Genomic DNA, 23,710 nt, shown 5'->3' on the forward strand with positions numbered 1-23,710 from the left:
TTTATACCTATTTTTTTAGTATGTATAGAAGCAAGCTTATAGAAAGTTTACGATTTTTATACCTACTCTTAAATTGGTGTAGAAAATTTTACTTTTTATACCTGTTTTGTTCATAATAGGTATAAAAGTCTTATATTTACACCTGTAGGAGTAGGTATAAAAAGTTCTCCTCGTTGGTAGAGAAAAAATTTCTTTTTATACCTACTGGTGCTATAATAAGCGTAAAAACAAGACTTTTTATACCTGATGTGGCTTTGACCGGTGTAAAAAGTGACGTTTTTTTTTTAAAATATTTTATTTGTATGTACTATTATCCATATTCAGACCTGCATAAGATTCAATCCCAGAATACAGTTTAAATAATCAATAACAAGTAAAACAATCAATATTGTTTTCATTAACACATCAAAATGTAATATTTACCTAACAAAGTTCCTAAATATATTTACCTAACATAAGTACTTAACATATTACACATAAAATAGTTCCTAAACTCAAAATGTAATATTGAAACATCCAATCATTTACAAATGGTTAAAAGAAATGCAGCTCATTGCTCCCGAACATCCTTTATGACATGTTGTTCCATTGGAGACGTGTCATCAAATATCTACACAATGAATAGTTTGAGTAAAATTATAATATTAATGGCTTAAGATCTTAGTTATAAAATGTTCACGTTACCAATTTCCATGAGTCAACGACATTTGCGGATATAATTTTCTGCATGTGCCTCATGACATAATATCCGCACTCAAAGCTTCCCGGTTGACGTGAGCACTACAAGTTAAATTTATAAAGTATCATAAAATTTATAATTGCATTTATAGTTTGAAAGATTAACTACTTACAGTTGGTGCAATGAACTGCAACTTCTTTCTAGAGACGGTATGTGTTCCCTGCAACCTTGAATATACCTCAACCACTCTATAATGTTAAATGTACATTGAAATGAGTCCTAAGGAACTTAGTAAAATCAGATATATCTACACTACAAATAAATTATTAAAAACTTACAATATTAGTGTATTTTTAATTGCCAAAGTGTGAGGTTTTTTGTGCAATGAACATAAGAGAACTACAAGAAATTATTGAGGAAGAATTAGTAACAATTGCCAGTGACCCCTGCAGATTCAAACAATAATAGTGTTAAATAACATTTACATAAATAAAATTTTATTAATAAAAATTATATACTTACTGTTGCAAATAAGGTGCTACGTACAAAAGCCTCTAAGAGGTAGTTTTGAACCTCTTCACCTTTATTCCCAACTCCTTGAATGGCAATAGGGTCAATAAAACCATAAATGTGATCATTCTTCCTTTCAATGGTCAACCGATGTAAATACCTTAAACATTGAAAATGAATAAGGGTTAAATATGTTTTTGGTCCCTTAACTTTCAGCGAAAATTGGAATTAGTCCCTCTTCAAAACTTTGGACTAATTTAGTCCCCAAACTTTAAAAATGTGTGAATTTAGTCCTTTTAACCAAATTTTGTTAACTTTATTTGATGTTTCAAACGCATTTCTCAGTGAACATTGAAGCAAAAATGTGTCAAACGGTGTAAACAACTCAAATGTTATCATGAAACGCACTTGAAACATCAAATAAACCTAACAAAATTTAGTTAAAAGGACTAAATTCACACATTTCTAAAGTTTGGGGACTAAATTAGGCCAAAGTTTTGAAGAGGGACTAATTCCAATTTTCTTTGAAAGTTAAGGGACCAAAAACATATTTAACCCTAATGAATAATGTTAGAATAAAATATTGAATATATTTAAACTTCATAAATGTAGAAATTTACTTACAACAACCAAAGTTGTAGTACTGATATACATAACATATCAGTGCCAGAGAGAATTTCAAAAATATCCCTCTGACATATGAAGAAAGAGAGCGAAGATGTCCTGTTTGTGACTTCAGAAGGCGTTTGTAACTCTGTAGGAGAAAGGGAGATCTTCACTGCCAACACACCAAGTTGTTCTAGAATTATTTGTTGTGGCGGCTGCGACGGTTGTTGCAGTGATTCATTCATATCTTTCTATCCTTGTGCTTCAACCTGGTATACATATTTAGAAACTTACAAAATATTAATATTACTAATAAAAACAACAAAGTGCCTAATTAAAACAATTACCTTCTTTACAATTGTTCTTAATAATCTAAGGGGTCAAAGGATAAAATTTCCAGGGGCCTGTCCCACTGTCTGAACATCCTCAGTGAGCACAGGGACTCGAGCTGTAGCATCTCGTACGTCTACAACCATCACTCTCATCATATCAGCTGTAATGGTTTCATGGTGTATGGTTGACCCCAATGTATACATTTTACCCAAGTTATCCAAATAATATTTGTAAAATATATCAAAGAATATGATTCAACAAACAAGTACATCTAGACAATATAATAAGATAAATTACCTAAGGCCACCAAGCACTATAGGGCATCATCACTAAACAACTCGTAGTCTGCATCAATAGTGGGAGAAGCATTTTGAGGAGAAACATCACAACTCTCCTTTGTGCTCATACAAAGATGAGAAGGTTGAGGGAGATTCCTAGGCTGGCTTGAGGAGGAGGCTAATTCTGCTCGCACATCTGCTAACAATTGTTCCCGCATATCAGAGTACTCCTTCAATTGTGCTCTCATATCACCGTACTCTTTCTTCATCTCGCTGATCTCCTCCCTCATTTCCTCCCTCATGTCCTGTATAATTTCTTCTCTTATACCCTTGAGGACCTCATCACTGACATGGCTTTACTATGATGACTTGTTGGAGGACCGAAGAATTGACGGATGCCAATAAATTTACCAACACCTTGAACACGTCCATAATGCTCTGGACGACCAATGGCAACTGCCAATATGTCCTCACGGCCCTCGGGAGTGAATGTACCTTGTGTGCTCTGCTCGACCAACTCATCCTATAACCAAATATTTAAAGTTAAGTTAATCACATATGGGAGATCATATGTTGTTATTATATGGACTTACAATGCGCCTAGCTATGCTCGCGGTTTCCTCATATGTGTACTCCCCAGATGGTCTCTGACGAGCTCTCTTCCATGTAACATGGCATGGAAGACGAGTTATGGTACTCGTATCAGAGGCCCCAATAGGATTAGAGGCAGATGCTTCTTTTATCATCTTCAGCTCCAATTTCTCATAACCCTCACGAGACAATTTATGAGGGTGAACATTTTTCTTTGTGATCTCTTGTGCAGCTCTCCTCTTAGCCTAGTGTATAGATAATTAATTATGTTAGCAATATGTTAACATAAATAGTTAAACTATGATATAAAATGAATTTACCTGAAAGGCAAGATCTAATCGCTTCAACTTAAAGGCTTGCCATGTTTGCTCATCAAGAAATTGATACTTTTCACAAGGGCTTTTATCAGTTTTGGAACCATAAATATAATGACTTGTAAGCATAGTCTTGAAATTCTTTCATCTTTTCCCGACATATGAAATCCATTTCGTCCTCAATAGATTAGTGTTTTGGACGAAGAACCTCGATAGGTTCTCTGTCAAGGATCAGCTACATTGGATGAAGAAAACATAATCAAAATATTGATGAAAGGAGTATCAGCTACAAAGGATGGGAAGGAAAATCTACAGGTAAATACGTTAAAAAAACATAAATTTGAGAGAAAAGGAATAAAAATTTTGTGGGTGTATTTTTCTCTTGTTGCATGATGACGCATTGGCACTGAGCACCAATTACGGAAATTGGTCGATGAAAGAAGCAGTGAAACACAACACTAATGGACCACTGACGATGAGTACGAAATGAATGACAAAATGTACACCTTAGTGTTCTACTATATTTTAAGACCTGATAGTACACCTCACTTCAAAACAAGTTTTCTGTTTGGAACTGGAGAATATACTCTTACAGTTTAATTTTTCTCTGTGATCCGATTATCAGGGCAAGCTAACAATCTAAACTTTTAAGTATTAGTTTTAATTCTGAAAGTGAAATTGCATTGGTTTTAAATCTGATTTGATGTTTAATTATGAGCTAGTAGCAAGTGCATATCACATAAGCCATGAAATGCTTCAGCATAGCTTGGTTGCAATTGTGAAAACCTCAGCATAATTCATTTTAAGCAGTTTTTCGAGCTGCACTCTCTTTGTTTGAGTCATTTTCTGGTTTTTAATCTTGTTTAGCATTAGTTCATTGCTGAAGTTCTTGTCAATCTGTTCTAGAGTCATTGCAAACCTTTCCTTCACATTCCAAATTGTAGAACTAGCTTGTTTAAATGCTTATTACTAAGTATATTGGTCAGAAACGAATTTAAGCTATGTGATTTGATCAAACAAGGAAAAGGCAAAGCTGAAAAAAGAACTGCACATGTGATTTGGAGAAAAAGCCTATAAACTGTTGAAATCTGACATTTTGGCTGTAACAAGTGTAATTAAACTTGCTTGGATGGTTTTTATGATCTAAATGTGCGTAGAATTGAATTTATGCAAAATAGTTATTGCACTAAATCATGATAGCCTATTTTGGCCCTCTAAGTGCCAATTTATTTGTTGAAATTGGTGCTGTCAAATGTTGTTTTCTGGTGCTGTTTTGGAATCTGATTTAGGCTACTTAAGTTTCATTTTTTGCTACAAAAGTTTGCAGCTACTTATAGTTTCATTTTTTGCTTAAATTCATTGTTTCAAAGGCCTCTTAAGTCATGTGATTTAGGCTAAAAGAGACTAAATTCTAAGCATTTTCATAACAGTAAAGAAATTAGCCATAGCATTTCCCAATTCCTCATATTCCAAGGAATTGAAAAACTATGAAGAATAGCCTTCACAACAGTAAAGAAAATAGTCATAGCATTTTCCAATTATCCCAAAGTGCTTGTCCTTCCCTTGCCATGTGTAAGGAATGGTTGAAGCACCCTTCCAAATCAAGAGAGGCTATGTTCATTCCATGGCTTTCTTAAATTTGGTACGCTCTTTTCTGTTTCTTAAATAGCATTCTTTATATGGCTTTCTTGATCTTCTTAGTAAAGACCAAATGCAATGTATGTTTCTTGTCACTTCTTAGGTAAGCATTCCTTATACTCTCAATATCATTTATACATATATTAGTTGAAGGCTACACATTTTAGTATTGACAGCAATCTTATGAGAAGGATGACATTCTGTTTTTCAAAGTGATGTTATGAATATGATGGGTAGTGCTGAGTAAAATATCAGTGTGATACCTTATTCTTTGAACAGATTCTAGAACTTGCTCAAATGGAGAAAAAAAAGTTGTTGTTTCGATAATCATTGCCATTGTAGCCGGTGCTATAATGCTTAGTGCTATTTATATCTGGACTCATTTGGTGGAAGTGGAAAGACTTTTTCAGAAGGAAACCGCGAAAGAAAGAAGGTGAAGTATTATACATTGAAAGATGAATTCTACGAAATATCCATAGGGGAGTAACACTTTAGTAATTCCCTAACAAAATATACTTAATAACCCACATATTAATGGTTAAGATGGGATGCTAGCATTCTGCTGAAACCAGATGCAACAAAAGGTTGCTTATAGTAACTCCTAAAATTTTAGCTTCTTTGCTTTTAACAAAGCCTTCCATAATGAACTGTCATAATGCTAACTCTCCCAATAGAGGCCAAGAATGGATTTATATTTCAAAGTGAAAACACAATGATGCTCAATAGGAATCTGAAAAAGATGATTCTGAAGAAAATGGCTGGCTTAGAATTCAACAATAAAATGTACATGTGCTTGGAAAATGTGAATGGAAGTGGAAATCTAGAAGTTTCCTAATTAAGTTTCCTGAACTTCCACGAGTAGATTTGTTTGTGGCAACAACAGACCCTGTTCTTGAACCACCCATCATCACAGCCAACACTGTGTTGTCTCTTCTAGCACACTATTATCCCACCAACAAACTTGCTTGCTATGTTTCTGATGATGGTTGTTCCCCTCTTACCTTCTATGCTCTTGTCGAAGCCTCCAAATTCGCTCAGTTTTGGACAAAATTCAACTGAGAGCACCCTTCAGCTACTTCTCCAGCGCTGCCACCATCGATAGTGAACACTCGCCAGAATTCAAGCAAGAATGGTCACGAATGAAGGTAACTATACAATATTGTTATTCCTCTTCAATCAATGAATGATGTCACTTCCATATCCTACTGTAACTGCAGGATATGTATGACAATCTTATCCTCAAAATTCAAGATGTCACAAAGAAACAAATTCCACTACAACTTGATGGAGAATTCGCAGTTTTCTCTAATACAGAACGAAGAAACCATCCAACCATAATTAAGGTAAATAACACATAGTAGTAAAACATATTCATGCATCTAACCAGATGGGATACATATGCTTTAAAATTCTCATGATACATGCTATAAAATATATAATTATAACTCTACAAATCCAAATAGCTAAACATACATGGTAGACTTTACTGAAATAAAAAAAATGATTTTCTATTATATACTAATAAGAATAATATTTTAATATATATCGTTGCTTTCTAGAAATCATTCATATATATCTAGAAAATGTGAATGGAAGTGGATTTATATATCTGTAATCATGTTTACAGGGTAATCAAGGAAAGCAATACGCACAGAAGAATCCAATCACTAAACATCAAACAATTTTAATTAGCCACAATTTTCAAATTAAAAGGAAAAAAATAAATCTAGGCAGCAGATGCAATAAACATATTTTCTCAAGAAAAAGTATAATTAATTAACCATAACATTAAAGCAGCAATAACATAAAAAATACCTCTCTGAGTTGTAAGAGTTGTTCCCTGGTAGCACACGCTCACGACCACCTTCTAACCGTGAATTGAAACGGCAAAAAGAAACTAAAATACAAAATGTTTGCCTCAGACCCTCAAGAGAACTTGTTTAATCGATGCAAAATCGTGAAGGAACCAAGGAACCCTAGAATGGACCGATTGATCGGTGGAAAAGGATTATAATTGTTAGAATGAGATTATAATCGGTGGAAGATGAGGAAGTGCGGGAGAAACCCTAACCTAAAAGTAAGGAAGATACTCTATGATAGTGAAGGATGAGCTCTCGAGCCACTGAAAGTGAGGAAGACGACGCTGAGAAATGCTCTCCGATGTGCGAAAGAGAAAAAGACGACGCTGAGAAATGCTGCTTTACCCAAATGCGAACAACTTCAAACGCGAAAAAGAAGATGAGAAACGCACAGTGAATGAGAAACACGGGCAACTTCAAACGGGAACAAGAGTTTTACCCAACCACCTCAACACGACTGAACGGACAACAATGGTAATCGAAATGAAGTTTTGCACAAAAAAGAAAGTATTGCGGGAAAAACAAACTGAAAATGTAAAATAATTTATACCTGATATAATATTTAACCGATATAAATCAATAATTTATACCTCCTCTAATATTAACAGCTATAAAAAACTTTTTATATCTCTTTTTATTGTAACCGTGTAAAAAAGTTTCTTATATTTACAAAATTGTGATTGTGCAACTTTCTATAGTCTGGTTTTCTTATATTATAAAAAGATTATTATTATAATTATGATAATTATTGAATAAAAAATATTATTATCTTGTAAAAGTATTTTTATTAAAATTACTTTATTAATGTTATAGATTATATATTAAGAAGGAACTTGCATGGAAATCGGTTTCCGGAATTTTTGAAAAGGAAGCAAAGAGTTTCAGTTACATAACTGAACTGAAAAGGGTATACTATCGATTTTCTTTTTCGGTTTATTCAACTCATTCAAGCATTTCCATCACACACCAATCTTAAGAAGGTCCAGTTTCAAGAATTAATCAGATAGCTCGATCGCGCGAGCATGGCTTTGAGGCTTTTCATATCGCAGGCAAGTTGATTCTTACTCCTCAATCCAATACGTCCTTGGTCAATCTCCGATACGGAGATTGCATCCGTATCGATTTCAGCCTATTGCGTTATATGGTAATTTGTGTGTATGGAGCTTTTTGTTCTGTGACTTACGAATGAATATCCTGTGGAGGCTTCAAGTATCGGGTTTGCAGAGCTGATCTTTAACTTATTAGTGTTCGTCTTATAGTGTTTTTATTAGTCGTCGAGCTTTTGATAATTTGCTCGTGATTCTACTTTCAAACCCTTCCATTTACACCAGGGAAATATGAGAACTTGAACTTGTGTTCATTATACATTTTGTGTGCATTATTGATTATGTTGCTAGTTTTTCCACAAAACTAGTTGGCATATGTGGTTTATATATCTTGGATTTATTTAATGATTTAGCTACTTTCATAATTTATTTTTACAGGTTGCAAGACGACAATCTAAATTTGGACAGATTCAAAGTGTGTTTGCCAGAAGCTATTTTTCTGTCAATAAGTTTGGACATCGTCGAGGTATAGATCCCTTCCTCCTAGACCATGCATTATTCTTATAGTTAACTTCTAGTTATTTGCTTATATAAGTTAAAAGTTTTGCTTTTCTTAATATAGCTTAATTTTATTCCCTAATTATGTAGGTTATAGACTTTTGGGTGCCCAAGGGAGATTTCAGTCTCGCTACCTTGGCAGTATATCTCGTCGAGTACGTGATGCAGTTGAAGCCACTAAAGTTGCTCATCTCAAAGAGCTTTACCGTCAGAATGATCCTGAGGCTGTGATTAGAGAATTTGAAAGCCAACCATCTTTGCATAATACCTCAGCTCTTTCCGAATACGTGAAAGCAGTGGTGCAAGTTGATAGGCTTGACGAAACTGAATTAATGAAGACATTTAAGAGAGGTGCTTATGTGGGTTGAACTGCTCATGTTTGTTTGCTTGATGTTATAATTCTAAGTGTAAGTTTAACTCTCATATTATATAAAATTAAGAAAGTACTACACTATATAAAAATGAAGATCTAATAATCTATTATTTTAAAGTTTTGAGTAAAGAATTGTGTCAAGTTGGTATCTTATTAGTATTGTTTCTCTTTAATCAGCTTCGTCCTTTACAGACCTAACATTTGATTCCCCTGTATTTGTTAATACTTGCTGATTGACCTTTTAATTTTATTCATTATTCAATTATATAAGGTCTTTGCCAAGCAGACAACCATATGTGCTTTTTGTGGTTCTGCTTTCTTTCAGGGTACTACATTGTTTCGTAGGGGTGTGGAAGTGGTCAAATTTTGTCTGCTAGAATTCACTGACCAAGCAGTTGTTTTCCTGACTTCAAATTTTGATCAAACAAAAGGTGTTGCTATTTTGATTATAAAGTTGGGTTATCCACTAATCATGAAACGGAAGTGTATCATATTACTGTCTCGTTAGAAATGGACGATCAACTATTAGTCAGACAAAATCAAGCAAGTTACTTGTGATTGAACGGTCATGAAGTCGGATTGAATGGTCATACAACAAGAATTATTCTTAATACTGAAAAACTTAATATAAAATATGATTACTATTAGGCCGTCATTAATTAAGGGTCCATAACGAAATGTATAAACATAGGTTGCATTTGATGTATCATTAATGTTTAAGCTATCAAATTTTTATTGATTTTGGCATCACGATACCTTCTGCAAGTAACCTTCAAGTGTTAGGGACGAACCGTAACGTAAAGATGAATAATTGGACTTAACATTCTGATCCCTTCGCAACCTATAAAGACTGTTGACCTCGATCCCTACACCTGAAAGAAAATATTCTTTTTCCAGGTTGTCCATTAAGTAAAAAGTACCAGGGCAAGGATTTTTCTTTTCCATTTCTTTTAGAACTCTTCATTTATAGACTGCTAGGATTTGATGTTAAAGACACAAGCATTCTGTATAGTCTCCCCTCCCCCCTTCACAGACACATGCACACCTTTTTTAAGTTGTACTTTGATATCTTATCTCATTTATCCGAGATTCTTGAATGAGAAGCGTATTGATATAAGTATTAATATACTTATATGTTTTTCTCAAGTCAGCAAATAGTGTATGCTCTGTGCTTGTTAGAAATATTAGATAATATCTCTTATATTTCTAACGTGCCATTTGTCTGGTTGTACTGTCAGACAATAATCTTTTCCAGAGATTAAAAGGTTCAATTAATGTCTTGTAGCATTAATCAGATTGATAAAGAATCTAATTTTTCTCCGTGATTAAATTTAGAATCCGGAATGTTTTGCATCTTTTGGCCTTTGATGCAGTCCTTAAGCAAGTATGATTTTATACGACTAAAATTGTGCAAGACAGAAAATATATTCAGCTGACAAAAATTGGCACTTGAACTAATACTTGTCTAAAGTGATATTGATCATACTGCATCAGTCTTTGGATATTTTTTTCTCTAGCATATTTTTTAGACCATAAATTATAACCAGAGGTGATATGAGATTCCAGGCATGTCCAAATCGGTAGCGAGTGAGGAAGAAACTGCAGCTGGACTTTCTGCTTTAAGAAATTTAGGAAACTCAACAAAAGAAAATATTTTTGGAACTTCTAGGAATCCAATCCATACGGTGGCTAGAGAAGGTGGGAATATAAAAGTTCAGTTATGGCGTACGTTCAGAGCCTTTTTGTATTCCTTTCTCGTGATTTGTGGTGTAGAAGCACTCTATGAAGATAGAGGAATTAGTAAAGGTATTTCCTAGTCAGTATTGTTTTTTCATATTGTTTTTTTAATCTGATCTTAGAAGACATGTTCTCTGGTTTGTTTTTCCCTATTAGGACTTGGTATACATGAAGCAGTGAAACCCATCATGGAAACAAGCACAAAATTTAGTGATGTAAAAGGTGTTGATGAGGCAAAGGCTGAGCTGGAAGAAATTGTTCATTACCTTCGAGATCCTAAGGTAGCTTTTTTGACATAAATTCATGCTTCCTGTTGCATACATTTCAGGCATTGTGCAACCATGCTTGAACACTTGAACTGGTATTGTGTATGTAGATATAATATAATATAATTAATATAATTTCTAACAATTTAACTTATATTCATCATTACATGTCCTGGCCTAGTTTATTTTTCTTGATCACCTCATGTGATTATTGATTTAGGGCCATGTAAAGTAATCTAGCTCCTAGTCTGTGAACAGGTCATTCATTTCAAGTAAAAAAATTAGGGAAACTTTTGACTAAATTGGATCTCTTTCTTTGGATAATAATGTCTGAAATTCAAATAACACGGATATAATACTAACTGCTAAAATTATGATTGTTATAGTAGTGTACAACTTACATAAAGCTGTTTTTGGGTGTATACTCTTTGAGATATACTTGTACTCATTTTGTATGTATATACACATGCATCAGCTGTGAATACACTCACTGATTTTGGGTGTATACATCTTTGAGATATATTTCCTTGTCATATTTATTATTGTGATTTGTTTCCCTTGTGACAGAAGTTTACTCGTCTTGGTGGTAAGCTTCCAAAAGGAGTTTTGCTTGTTGGTCCACCTGGTACTGGAAAAACGATGTTGGCTAGAGCAATTGCTGGTGAGGCTGGGGTTCCGTTCTTTTGTAGCAGTGCAAGTGAATTTGATGAGTTATATATTGGTGTTGGTGCGCGAAGGGTGAGGGATCTTTTTTCTGCAGCAAGGAAGATAGCACCTTGTATAGTATTCATTGATGAGATTGATGCTATGGGAGGTAAGCGAAATCCACTTGACTCAAATACCACGAGGATGACATTAAATCAGTTATTGGTTGAGCTAGATGGATTCAAGCATAATGAGGGCATAATTGTGATTGGGGCAACTAATTTTCCGGAATCATTGGATGATGCATTGGTGAGACCTGGGCGGTTTGACCGCAATGTTGATGTTCCCTATCCGGATGTAAGAGGAAGACAGCAGATTTTGGAATCACACATGTCAAAGGTATGGTTTTATCTCTTGCAAAAAGCATCATAGAACAATTTGAAAAGCACTGTTATTTGCGTTTTATTTTAATTAAGGAAACGTAGCTTTTGTTATGGTTTGATATATTGTTTGATATTGGAAGATATTGTTGATGTTGTTTTTAACAATATACTTATCATATTTATGTTTGGTTGTCGTGCATGCTTATATTATTTTTTATTATAAATATATTATCTTATGTGTGTTTTAGATAGAAGGAAAACTAATTTTATATCTAATTTTACTATGTTCAATATGGTATTAGAGTCTAAAGCTTTTGATGGTCATATTTGAATTTTGAATTCATTGAAAGAGGATTTTCTTGATTCTTGTCATAGAATACTTATTCTTATCATTGAGATTTTTGTGGCGAATGTTTATCGACTCATCAATCTGCTAGACTGTGGCATCTTCATTTATGTCTTATTTTCGTGTTTTTCTTTGATTTTCTTTGTTTATGTTACGGGAGGAATCAAATTCAGAAACGAGCATATTATTTTCTAGATAGGATCGTATCATTTAGGCAGCGACCAACTGCACTAAAGTCGCATCTTTCTCCTCTTTTAGGATCTATGCTTGTTGCCTTGATTGGAAAACCTTGATTTTTTAGGGTTTTCCTCTTTACGTGGCTTATTCGGTTGCTTCTTCTGATAGCACAACCAATTTGCTCTTTTCAATGAATTTTCTCAAATGGTATAAAGATCGCCAGAACTTTAGTTCCATCACTTTTGTTGCACGCATAGGTATATCTTTTGTTAACCTAACTCAACCTTCTTCTCTTGAACCTTGGGTTCTCAATTCAGGTGCTACAGATCACATTACTAGTAACAAATCTTTGTTTTCTTCTTTATCCTCTCCGAGTAATTTACTTACGGTTACAATGGCTTATGGCTCTAGGGTCTTATCTCATGGTGTTGGTATTGTTAATCTTTTTCCATCTTTAACCATTGATGTTTTTTATGTTTCTAGGTTTCCTTTTAACTTATTATTCGTTAGTCATATAACTCATTATTTTATTGTGTTATTTTATTTACCAAAAATTTTGTTTGTTTACAAGATCAGAGTTCGGGACAGATAATTGTCACCAGATGTGAGTCACGTCGCCTTTATCATCTCCGTCTACTACAGTTAATATTTTTGTTGTTTGTGATCCTCTAGTTGTGCCTACCGTCAGATTATCCTCTTCCACTTTAGGTTTATAGTCGAAGACATCGTTCTCAACAACCACCGAGTGACTCACTTCAAGTGTCAACTATTTTGTCTCCTTCGGCTCCGACAATTAAGAGATATGGATTGAAAGACATTCCACGTCCCAACCATAAATCAATGGGTGCACATCCAAATCAACCATTTCCTATCAAGACTAGGAAAACAATGATTTGACAATCGACCAAGAGACAATTATCCTACCCCTTCAATCCTACATAAGGTCATATATTAACCTCTGTACAGTATATTGGCACCGAATGGCACTTAAGCCATAGGGATGAAAGTCATTACTGATACAATGGATCGACAAAAGAAAGATCGGTCGTTACTCAAAGTGAACAGTCACTTAAGTGTTGAATGTGTCTATTTGATAGTATATGTTGATGATATTGATTTTATAGGTAGTGACCACCATGGCATCTCCTAGATAAAACAACACCTTTGTCACCATTTTCAAACCAAAGATCTTGGAAAACTTAGATACTTCTTGAGTATTGATGTAGCACAATCTAACGATGGTATTGTTATATTTGAAAAGAAGTATGCATTGGATATTTTGGAGAAAAGTAGGTTGATGAATTCAAAACATGTTGACACACTCGTGGATCCTAATACTAGACTCTTACCAAATCACGGAAAGGCTGTTTCAAATCTTTAACAGTATAGATTGGTTGGAAAATTAAATTACCTTATAATTACTCAACCTGACACTTTCTTTGTAGTCAGTGTGGTGAGTCAATTTCTCAGTTCCCCATGTGAAGATCATTGGAATGCATTCATCCGTATCTTAAAGTGCATTAAAGGATCTCCTAGAAAAAGTTTGTTATATGGTTCTTAATTTCATTAAAAAAAAGACATAAACGTGGGTAAAAGTACAAATTTCTTTCATTAAATAAACCCATGTACATCGAGAGAATTCGTCAATGAAGGTTACAAAAATAATTAAAACCAACAAAAGTAACGCAATTTGGTCCCAAAATATCAGAGTAAATAGTTGAAAAGGAAAAATTACATTGCATCTCATACTTAGAAAGATCTAACATGTTTTTCTAACGAACAAGACTCAATCTAAGACTTGAATGTGTTTGAGACTTGGAACCATCATCTTCAACTTGGACAAACTTGGGTTTGAAGTTGTAAAATAGGAAACTGAGGAGTTAGATTTTAGGAAATAAAGTTCTCGTGACTCATGTCCTTCCCCAATTAAACGACTCGTACCATGTTTCTGTGTAACAAAGGAATTAGCAGTAAAAGTTACAAACAATTTAAGGAACGAGTCAATTGGCTTAAAGAGATTACATTATAGGACAATGAGGATTATACAAAACAAAATTTAAATTTAATGAAGGAGATAAGGAAAGTTTGTCAATTCCGTGAGATGCCACTTTGGATCCACTGACAACAATAATGAAATGAGGAATTTTCAAAGAAGACATGGAAGAAAATGAAGAAATGTTATAGGAGATATAATCTGAGACAACTGAGTCAAGAATCCATGGATTATGATCTTCCACAGATTGAGAGATGCATATAGTTGACACATTTGACATTAAGAAGGAATGACCAAGATAGGGAGATTTTTTAGACTTATACCTTAAAAATTCTTGTACTATTCATTCAAAATTTAATGTTTTGGATCATCATATTTAAAAACATGAGCAGCTTTTTCTAGAAAGCCATGTAAGACATAACATTTTTCTTAGGTATGACCAATTTTCTTACAATATATGCATTGAGGATGCATACTACGACCACCACATCCTCCTCGGTTGCTCCTACCTCCTCTTTTTCCTTGTGGTGCTTTCATAGTTGATGTTTCAATATCATCAATTGAATTCTCATCTTTTATCAATGTAGGTAGCCGAAGAAGTCGAGTAATTAAGTTGTCCATTGATGGAAGTTGATCACCAGCTAAAACTTGATCACGGACATGATCAAAATCTAAGTGTTGACTTCTCTAAATTAAAACCATATAAAACTTATCGAGTGTTTTTGTTGATATCTTTTAAAGAATCGGTCACAAAGAAATTCTTTAACTCTTCTATTGCATCACGAACCTTTCCAATGTGAGCGACTATATCATGATTGGTTTATTTGAGAGAAGTTACTCTTTGAGTTGCATCAAAGAGACATTGCATATCATTAGAAAAGATATCTTGTGCCCTTTTCCAAAAAGAGGAACACGTTTACTAAGGTCTCAAAAGTTTTAGAACCTTTTACTCGACATATTGTCAAAAGACAACGTATAATTGAAAATCGAGCTTATGTCACTAAGATTTCTCTTTATCAGATATAGTAGAAACATCTTGTTCAAGATGATTATGGTATCCTTAACCAATAAACCATAACTCACGAGACTGCGACGAGATGACCGATAGTGGCACGATGAGATTTCAACATCGAGAAGTCGGTGCGTGAGGGACACACGGCCAAGGCTGGTCGGAGAAAGGATGCACGTGACAACGCGTATGGAGATAGTTGAGGCAGTAACCACCAAGGATGAGTCATGCTTCTCTAGACACATCTAACCTTGATTTTGTGAAAGATGGCAGTCCATGACGACTGCGACGGACGACGACGAACAACAACAACGGGCGACAACATCGAACAAAAACAACCAATAATATTAACAATCGACAATGACAAATGATGAAAGGACATCCGTGCCAATGACAAATAGTGAAAACACAATGATTTAGCTCTTGATACCAACTTGAAAAGGCTTAAAATACCTAAAAAAGTTTTATTTTTCTTAAACTACTTATACATAGAGTAATTAATGTAGTGAAAGAAAACTTCTAAAACCTAATAATTGAATTCTCCTACATAAGTATTAATAAATAATAGAAAACATTACATTTGAATTGAGAGAGGCTCCGTTCTCTTTTTTTCTCCTCCACTTCAGACTCTCACTTTGCCGGCTCTCCATCAACACCAGCTGAAAGTGTTTCAGCTTACATACATGCTCGTGGCCCCACAACTCTCCACATTTGAAACATAGCCCTTAAATCGACTTGTGATAGCCGCCGCCGTCCTCCAGTCAATTTTTTCTAGCCACCGTCTACCTCTACCTTTTACCTCCACCCTCCTACTAGAACTTCCTTCCTTTCCTCCTCCCCATTTGGTTTCACCAACAACCTTTCAGTCGTTTTTTTTCTCCAGACTCATCAACCCCACTCTTCTAAGTGCTTGGTTCTTGTCTTCCAACAGCAATGCACGATCCATTAATTTTTCTAGAGAGCCCGAGCATAAACTTTAAACTCCGCTTGGATTTCATCCTTTTAACATGATTCGCCCTTCGCTCTTCAAAGGAGCATATTCTCTTTCGAATTTTTCTCGATACTTCATCACCGTCGCTGTCTGTTTAATTCGTATCAGAGGTCCAAACGGGTTTTTGATTAACCTGAGTTGAAACCGCCGCACCAGCGCCCCCTTGAACGCACCAATTGAGGGCCTGGGCATCTCTGTGCCTTGGGGGATTACTTTAATGGCTTTTGGCTATGAGGATTCCTTGCTTTCTGTAAAAATGAATGTTGGAAACTGTTGCTGCAAAAACCAATTGGTTTTCCCAAGCTGCATTCTCTATGGCTAACCCTTTTCATTGCCCAAACTATTCCCTGAGTTAATTCCTTTCCCTATCGCTTCTCTCCTGGATTAACTTCTTGTGTTGGATGAATCTTAATTTATGTGGCAAGTCTGGTCAAAGAAGATCCAATTGTCTTTCTTAACTGGAATTTGGGACAAATGGGAAACCACTTGTATATTTGAAGAAGGGGGAAGTTGCAGCTTGTAAGAAGCCTACCCGTACATATCTGTATTTTAATTTCAAAGGGTTCATACAATGAGGAGCTAACTTTTAGCTGATTTGGTTACATGAATTGCTGTCTATTTGGCCTTAATTTCAAGAAAACCAGTCACTAGGGAAAAATGCTGCCCATTTGTTGGCCTCAGGAGGACAATCATACAACAAAAGCTAGCCATTGTATTTGGAGAACCGACAACCTTATGACAACAAATATGAAACCCTTATAGAGGAGGGGATCTCTTGCAATTTTTCCCTTCAAATTTTATCTGACTGTATTCCCCTTACATATCTTTCAAAGGCTAAATGATGGTTTCTTCTCCTTTGGTGGCTTTCTAATCCAGAGCTCCCAACTGTGTTTCTGGCCAAACCTGGGTACCCCATGGAGTTTCCAGCCAACCCATGGCACGCTGGTGGAGTTTCCAGATTACCCACAACAAACTGGAACTCTGAAACAGTATTATCTGGTATCTCAGCTCACATCGTGTTGATATATTCTGTTTGTGTAAAAAGGGATCTACACTTTGTTTTATGTTCTTTCATTCATGTACCTATGTTGAAAATCTCTCATTTACTAGAGATAAAAATCATACCATATAAATAGATAGAAAACCTTAAACCAGTTTTATGAAGTCCAGTTAACCTTACTTAAGATTAAAAAGGAGAGAAAATATATTTTTGGAGGACTTGAAAGATCCCTATTATGATCTTCTATCTATAATGGAAAAAATTGATACAAGAGAGCATGGAAGATCTAAAGTCTGCACTAAACACCTAGGTACAAAATTAGGTACAGCTGGAAGATGTTTTCAACACACTACTCTCTACTTAGACTTAATGATTACTATAACACACTTAGATTTAATAATTACTTCTAACAAGGTTAAAGTTCATGCATTCGGTCCGTCATGAGCAAAACAGCAAGTTTGATGACCTTGGAACACTGCCAGAAGGCCCTATTTTCTCTATCCAACCTGCACTCCTTGTAAAATAAGTAAGTTCATTTCTTTCTGCCTCTAGATGCGTGCAAGCGGCATGGCTTTAACTTTTCGCTTTGGGTTGAAGAGTTACTTCTAATGCTTTTCAGGTTGCAAACCACCCAAAAGATAATCCGAAAAAATGTTCTTTTGGGTAAATGATGAACTTGCGATGAGAACAATTCAAGTTCTTCTGTAAATTCTTCACACAAGCCTGTTGCTTCAATTCAGCCAGTTTTCAGAAAGTATTTTCAAATTATTGCCCCCCAAACCATATCACCATTTTGTTACAAAAAGGTTAAGCCGTTCATACAAGGCCCAAACTTTCCTATAACAAACGCCCCTCCTTAAGAAGCCGACACCTGGCGGCTTGGAAAATTTGGGACTCCCCCAATGGTAGGAGTAGGTTCCCCCAAGGTTCGAACTCGAAACATCGGGTTCGTTGTCAGGCTCTGATACCATTGTTACAAAAAGATTAACCCGTTCATACAAGGCCCAGAATTTCCTATAACACATTTCCCCTTCATTTTCTAGAATCCCATGTTTAGCCCATTTGTATCTAATTTAGTTTCACTTCTCCACTAGAATTTGAACTTCAACAAATTCCTACCCTTAGTAATACACCCAATAGGATCATCTCCGTCAAAGGATGGCAGTTCCACTATAAAACTGCAATTTGATACTCATCCATGCCATGGTTGCTTGAACATGGTCCTTTCCCTTCTTAGTGTGATGAACTGCCTTGTTCATCTTCACACTTACGGCTCACCCATTATTTTTCTTAACTACAACATAATCTTCTCAGAATTTGCCTTCACCTGCCCCATATGCACATATCCTTTTTTGCAAATTTCTTGTCCAGGAGCTCAGGAACTCTAGAGATGTTATCTGTCCAAAAATCACCACACCTGACAACTTTTTTGCCCTCCTCCCCCTCCCAAAAAAAATAGAAAATAGATAAACAAATACAAACAAAACTACATATTCCCTGCAGAAACTATCCAATGTAAATTAAAAAACTAAGTCCTAACAATCCAGTTTTTAAAACTAGTGTAAATAGTAAAGCTAAGGCTAAGGCTTATATTTCCTAAAATAGGTGTTACGGTATAAAGTAGGGGGTAATAATAAGGTTTGGAAAGTATATGAGAAGGAGAAGGAAGGTAGGAGAGAAGTGAGGCCGAACGGTATTGACCGTAAAGGCCGAATGGTAGCCGAACGGTGGAAGGCGTGGAGAGGTCTAGCCGAACGGTGGAAGGTGGTGAAGAGCTGGAGCCGAAGGGTAGGAGGCTGGGGGAAGCAAGCCGAACGGAGGAAGGCGAGGAGCGACCAGGCTGAATGGTGGAAGGCGAGGAACGACCAAGCCGAACGGTGGAAGGCAGACAAGGGAGAGCGACCAGGCCGAACAGTGGGAAGCAGCGAAGGACCTGAGCCGAACGGTTGAAGAGCTACCATCCTAACTGTCACAACTGTTACGATGGGCGGGAACTAATTACAGTAAAGGGAGCTATATTTGAGGAGAATATTCAGTATAAGATAATTAGAATAAATAAATATATATTCCAGGGAAATATACAATATAAGATATTTATAATTAATGATATATGCTCGGGAAATATACGGGGGAATATTTACATTACATATAGGGATATTTATATTAAATATAGATATATTCTAGGGAGATATTTAGTATGAGATGAGTGGGAAACAATTAGTATAAATAAAGCTAGAGTCTAGGGTTAAGGGTATGCTTTTGATTATTGAGTTTGGTTGACATGCGACTATGCGTCCTGTGAGGGAGGTTATGCTTCCAAGTAATTGAGGGAGGTTATGCTCCCAATTATTGTTTACTTTTGTTTATTCAGATATTACCATCAATAAAAAAGATTCATTCGTTCATTATCATTCGTTCATTGTCTTTTCTACCTATTGTGATCGTGTTTAATTACGTCTCCGACTCGGATACGTAACAATTGGTCTGACCTGCCGGATCGATAGAGCGGAGGGAGAGGCCTGCTGGATCCTAATAGAGAGGAGTGAAAGACATCATGGAGGGAAGAATGAATGCAATTGAAGGGAAACTAGAGAGCATGGGGCAGAGACTGGAGAACATGGAGTTGGCCATAAGGAGGTTGAAGGCGGAGTTGGGTGGAATGCGCCATGAAGTGCAACCCAGCTGGAAGAAAAGGGTAGAGTTACCCATTTTTGACGGGGTTGATCCGTTGAATTGGATCAGTAGAGCTGATAATTCTTTTGAACTACAAGGGGTGTCAGAGGAAGAGAAGGTTGCCTAGCCTACATCAGTATGGAGGAAAAGGCCGGATACTGGTTCATATTTTGGAAGGGGAAAGCCAAGGATCGTTCTTGCGAAGGTTTAAAGGAAGCGATGGTGATCCAATTCGTAGAAAGAAACACGGGGTCAGTCTTCGAAAGACTGGTGGCCAGTAAACAGTCGGGGAACGTGGAAGAATACGTCCAAGCTCCAAACGGGAAGGGACTGTTGGATTCGAACGGTAGCAGACTGCTGGATCCGAACGTGAGAGAACGGGCGGAACCTAAGGAGAAAGGACTTACCGAACCGAACGGGAGAGGATGGTCGGAACCGAACGTGGGAAAACTACCGGAACCGAACCAGCTAGTACTGGGAGAAAGAATGACGACTTTGGAAGGAAGGGAAGATGGAAGAATCAATGCACTGGAGAAAACAATGAATTCTTTGAGGAGGTGGGCCAGCGAAAAGAACAGGGGGTTTGCAGTTTTTGATACACCGGCTGAAGGGAGAGAGCGACGTGAAGTACTGAAAGACATCGAAGACCAATTCCTCAGGGCTTATGATTCTGGAAAAGTGGTGACCAGAATGTTGGACGGAGAATGGAAGACATTGGAGGAGGTTTTACCACAACCCAAACCTCCAAACCTCAATTGAAGGGCAATAGCCAGTGAGTACCCTTCATATGATAACATCATGATGAAGAGAAGCCAGGAGATCAAGTTTCACAGTTCCAACCTTGAGGACAAGGTTGTTTTGCAGCGGGGTGTAATGTTACGGTATAAGGTAGGGGGTAATAATAAGGTTTGGAAAGTATATGAGAAGGGGAAGGAAGGTAGGAAGGAAGTGAGGCCGAACGGTATTCACCGTAAAGGTCGAACGGTAGCCGAACGGTGGAAGGCGTGCAGAGGTCTAGCCGAACGGTGGAAGGTGGTGAAGAGTTGGAGCCGAATGGTAGGAGGCAGGGGGAAGCAAGCCGAACAGAGGAAGGCGAGGAGCGACCAGGCCGAACGGTGGAAGGCGAGGAGCGACCAGGCCGAACGGTGGAAGGCGAGGAGCGACCAGGCCGAACGATGGAAGGCAGGGAGCGAGCAGACCGAATGGTGGACAAGGGAGAGCGACCAGGCCGAACGGTGGGAAGCAACGAAGGACCTGAGCCAAACGGTTGAAGAGCTACCATCTTAACTATCACAACTGTTAGGATGGACGGGAACTAATTATAATAAAGGGAGCTATATTTGAGGAGAATATTCAGTATAAGATAATTAGAATAAATAAATATATATTCCAGGGAAATATACAATATAAGATATTTATAATTAATGATATATGCTCGGGAAATATACGGGGGAATATTTACATTATATATAGGGATATTTATATTAAATATAGATATATTCTAGGGAGATATTTAGTATGAGATGAGTGGGAAACAATTAGTATAAATAAAGCTAGAGTCTAGAGTTAAGGGTATGCTTTTGATTATTGAGTTTGGTTGACATGTGACTATGCGTCCTGTGAGGGAGGTTATGCTCCCAATTATTGTTTACTTTTGTTTATTCAGATATTACCATCAATAAAAAAGATTCATTCGTTCATTATCATTCGTTCATTGTCTTTTCTACCTATTGTGATCGTATTTAATTACGTCTCTTACTCGGATACGTAAGAATAGGCTCTCCAAATAATTGGTCTCTTTGGGTGGTCCGAGGTTCCATATCAGCATGTACCGTATTTGGTTGATTGGATTGACAACATGAGGTACATGGTTAGCGCTCTCAACATATTGGTACTAAACATTGCGTTTTATGCTTTCTTTTTGGGCAATGAGTGGCTATCAATTGGATACTGGCTCACACCCATTTATTTTGAAGTTTACATTTTTTACATCCATTACATGTATAACTCTGATCAGCATTACCAACTTGTTTGCCTGGATTTTAATCTCCAATAAAATACAGGTTGTAAAAGATGCTGATATTGATCTAATGATCCTTGCTCGAGGAACACCTGGGTTCTCTGGTGCTGACCTTGCAAACTTGATTAACATGGCTGCTATCAGGGCTGCAATGAATGATTCTAAAGCTGTGACAATGGCTGATTTAGAGCATTCAAAAGACAAGATACTGATGGGCAGTGAATTCAAGTCAACTGTTGTATCTGAGGCGACACGAAAGCTCACTGCTTTCCGTGAGGGTGGTCGCGCCCTTGTTGCCATTTATACTGATGGGGCCGACCCTGTTCACAAAGCAACTATAGTTCCCAACGCTACGTCTCTTGGCAGGGTTATGCAATTGCCCGATGAGGATAAGCAGAGCGTTTCCCGTAAAGAAATTCTTGCCAGGATAGATGTTTGCATGGCAGGCTGGGCAGCTGAAGAGCTAATTTTCGGAGAAGTCTCTTCTAGTGTATCCTATGAGCTCAGAAAAGCAACTAGGTGGGCAAGGAGGATGGTTACCAAATATGGCATGGGCAATGAGGTTGGACCAGTCACTCACGAATACAATGATAGTGGGAGGAGCATGAGCTCAGAGACAAGGCTTCTCGTTGAGAAAGAGGTGAAGCAACTCGTGGAGGGAGCTTACACCAATGCAAAAACCATTTTGACCACTCACAACAAGGAGTTTCATGCACTTGCACATGATCTTTTGGAGCACGAGACCCTCACAGGAACTCAGATAAAGACATTGATTGCCGAAGTTAGAGCTCAGATGGAGCAACAGCAGCAGCCACAAACAGTTGAAGCTCAGAGCAGTTCACAATCCAACACGGTGCCTCCATCATCCAGCTGCCAAGGCTAAAAGTGCTCCAGTGGGATCTTAGCAGAACAAGATGCTGGAGCAGCAAACATAAGTAGTACTAGTTGATTGAAAATGTTCTTACAGTAATTTTTTCAGGTTTTTCACACGGAGGAGCTCAGCTCATGAACCTCAGATTCTAGGTGACGTAAAAGTATATGCACTTACTTTTCTCATTCTTTGTAGGGTACAATGAAAAAACAAAGAGATTATCAGGTACCTCCTACTGAATCTGGTACTCTCTCACGTGGTCCTTATCAGAGACTATAAATTATAACACATTATTACCTTGCTCAATTCTTTGTTCTCTTCACCTTCCTCTGAATGCCCTGTAAAGACACTTTGCATTATGCTTTTCTAAATTTAAGTAATTCATTATTATATTAAACTTATGCATGTAAAAAGTTGTTCTGCTACTACTTATCTCTTAATATTCTGTTTTCCTAAAGCTAAAATAAAGTTTTACTGTTAATTTTCAAGAAAGATCAATTTGGTTTGATGACAATAAATTGCAGGGCTTATTTGTTGGATCATAGATTTTGGTCATTTGTGGATTTGTTTGAACAAATATGGAAGGAACTTTTACGACAGAAATATAAGGGGGAAAAGTATATCAACTTCTTTACCAGTTAAAACAATATATTTCAAAACATGAGGATATTCGTATCGTTGTAAATATATTTGGTAGTTTGAGCAAAATTTAATATAAAGAATCAAACAAGATGGATATATAGATTTAAAAAGTAAAAGAGGTGAACAACAAAATGTAAATAATCTTCTTACATTTGTAGTTTTTTTCTTGTCT

The 23,710-nt window shown here is 36.5% G+C and overlaps 2 protein-coding genes across 14 annotated transcripts; one reads left to right on the top strand and one right to left on the bottom strand.

The window, feature by feature from the left end:
* Nucleotides 1-374: 374 nt before the first annotated feature.
* Nucleotides 375-7,446, bottom strand: LOC108336222 (uncharacterized). Of its 13 annotated transcripts, none has more exons than XR_008250657.1 (10): nt 7,248-7,392; nt 7,021-7,167; nt 6,765-6,925; nt 2,426-3,546; nt 2,143-2,261; nt 1,202-2,064; nt 1,018-1,125; nt 852-927; nt 685-780; nt 375-610 (listed from the first exon to the last, which is right to left on the bottom strand). XR_008250657.1 is itself a non-coding variant. In XM_052880785.1 (5 exons), exons 3-5 carry the CDS (start codon nt 3,438-3,440, stop codon nt 2,729-2,731), a joined length of 567 nt encoding a protein of 188 aa, XP_052736745.1. In that variant the 5' UTR covers nt 3,441-3,546; nt 6,765-6,925; nt 7,021-7,387; the 3' UTR covers nt 2,299-2,728. The 13 variants fall into 13 exon arrangements, 1 of the variants encoding a protein (XP_052736745.1); XR_008250654.1 differs by having other exon boundaries at nt 1,202-1,746; nt 1,814-2,064; nt 7,021-7,391; XR_008250656.1 differs by having other exon boundaries at nt 1,202-1,349; nt 1,814-2,064; nt 7,021-7,390.
* A 384-nt stretch (nt 7,447-7,830) lies between these two features.
* On the top strand, nt 7,831-23,200 carry LOC108337003 (ATP-dependent zinc metalloprotease FTSH 4, mitochondrial-like). Its single transcript, XM_017573439.2, has 7 exons — nt 7,831-7,857; nt 8,293-8,380; nt 8,503-8,763; nt 10,352-10,591; nt 10,679-10,803; nt 11,356-11,832; nt 22,069-23,200. The coding sequence occupies exons 1-7, from the start codon at nt 7,831-7,833 to the stop codon at nt 22,906-22,908; spliced, it is 2,058 nt and encodes a 685-aa protein (XP_017428928.1). The 3' UTR covers nt 22,909-23,200.
* The last annotated feature ends 510 nt before the right edge of the window (nt 23,201-23,710 follow it).

This window comes from Vigna angularis, chromosome 7, assembly GCF_016808095.1.
Source record: "Vigna angularis cultivar LongXiaoDou No.4 chromosome 7, ASM1680809v1, whole genome shotgun sequence".
Taxonomy (NCBI): domain Eukaryota; kingdom Viridiplantae; phylum Streptophyta; class Magnoliopsida; order Fabales; family Fabaceae; genus Vigna; species Vigna angularis.

What these genes read in the sequence shown, in the direction of transcription:
- LOC108337003 (XM_017573439.2), top strand. Translation starts at nt 7,831, where the DNA reads ATGGCTTTGAGGCTTTTCATATCGCAG. An exon ending in TGAGGCTTTTCATATCGCAG is followed by an intron (nt 7,858 to 8,292) that starts GCAAGTTGATTC and finishes TTATTTTTACAG; the next exon opens with GTTGCAAGACGACAATCTAA. An exon ending in TGGAATCACACATGTCAAAG is followed by an intron (nt 11,833 to 22,068) that starts GTATGGTTTTAT and finishes AATAAAATACAG; the next exon opens with GTTGTAAAAGATGCTGATAT.
- LOC108336222 (XM_052880785.1), bottom strand. Translation starts at nt 3,440, where the DNA reads ATGCTTACAAGTCATTATATTTATGGTTCCAAAACTGATAAAAGCCCT. An exon ending in GATTAGATCTTGCCTTTCAG is followed by an intron (nt 3,243 to 3,317) that starts GTAAATTCATTT and finishes TCTATACACTAG; the next exon opens with GCTAAGAGGAGAGCTGCACA. An exon ending in CGAGCATAGCTAGGCGCATT is followed by an intron (nt 2,930 to 2,999) that starts GTAAGTCCATAT and finishes ATTTGGTTATAG; the next exon opens with GATGAGTTGGTCGAGCAGAG.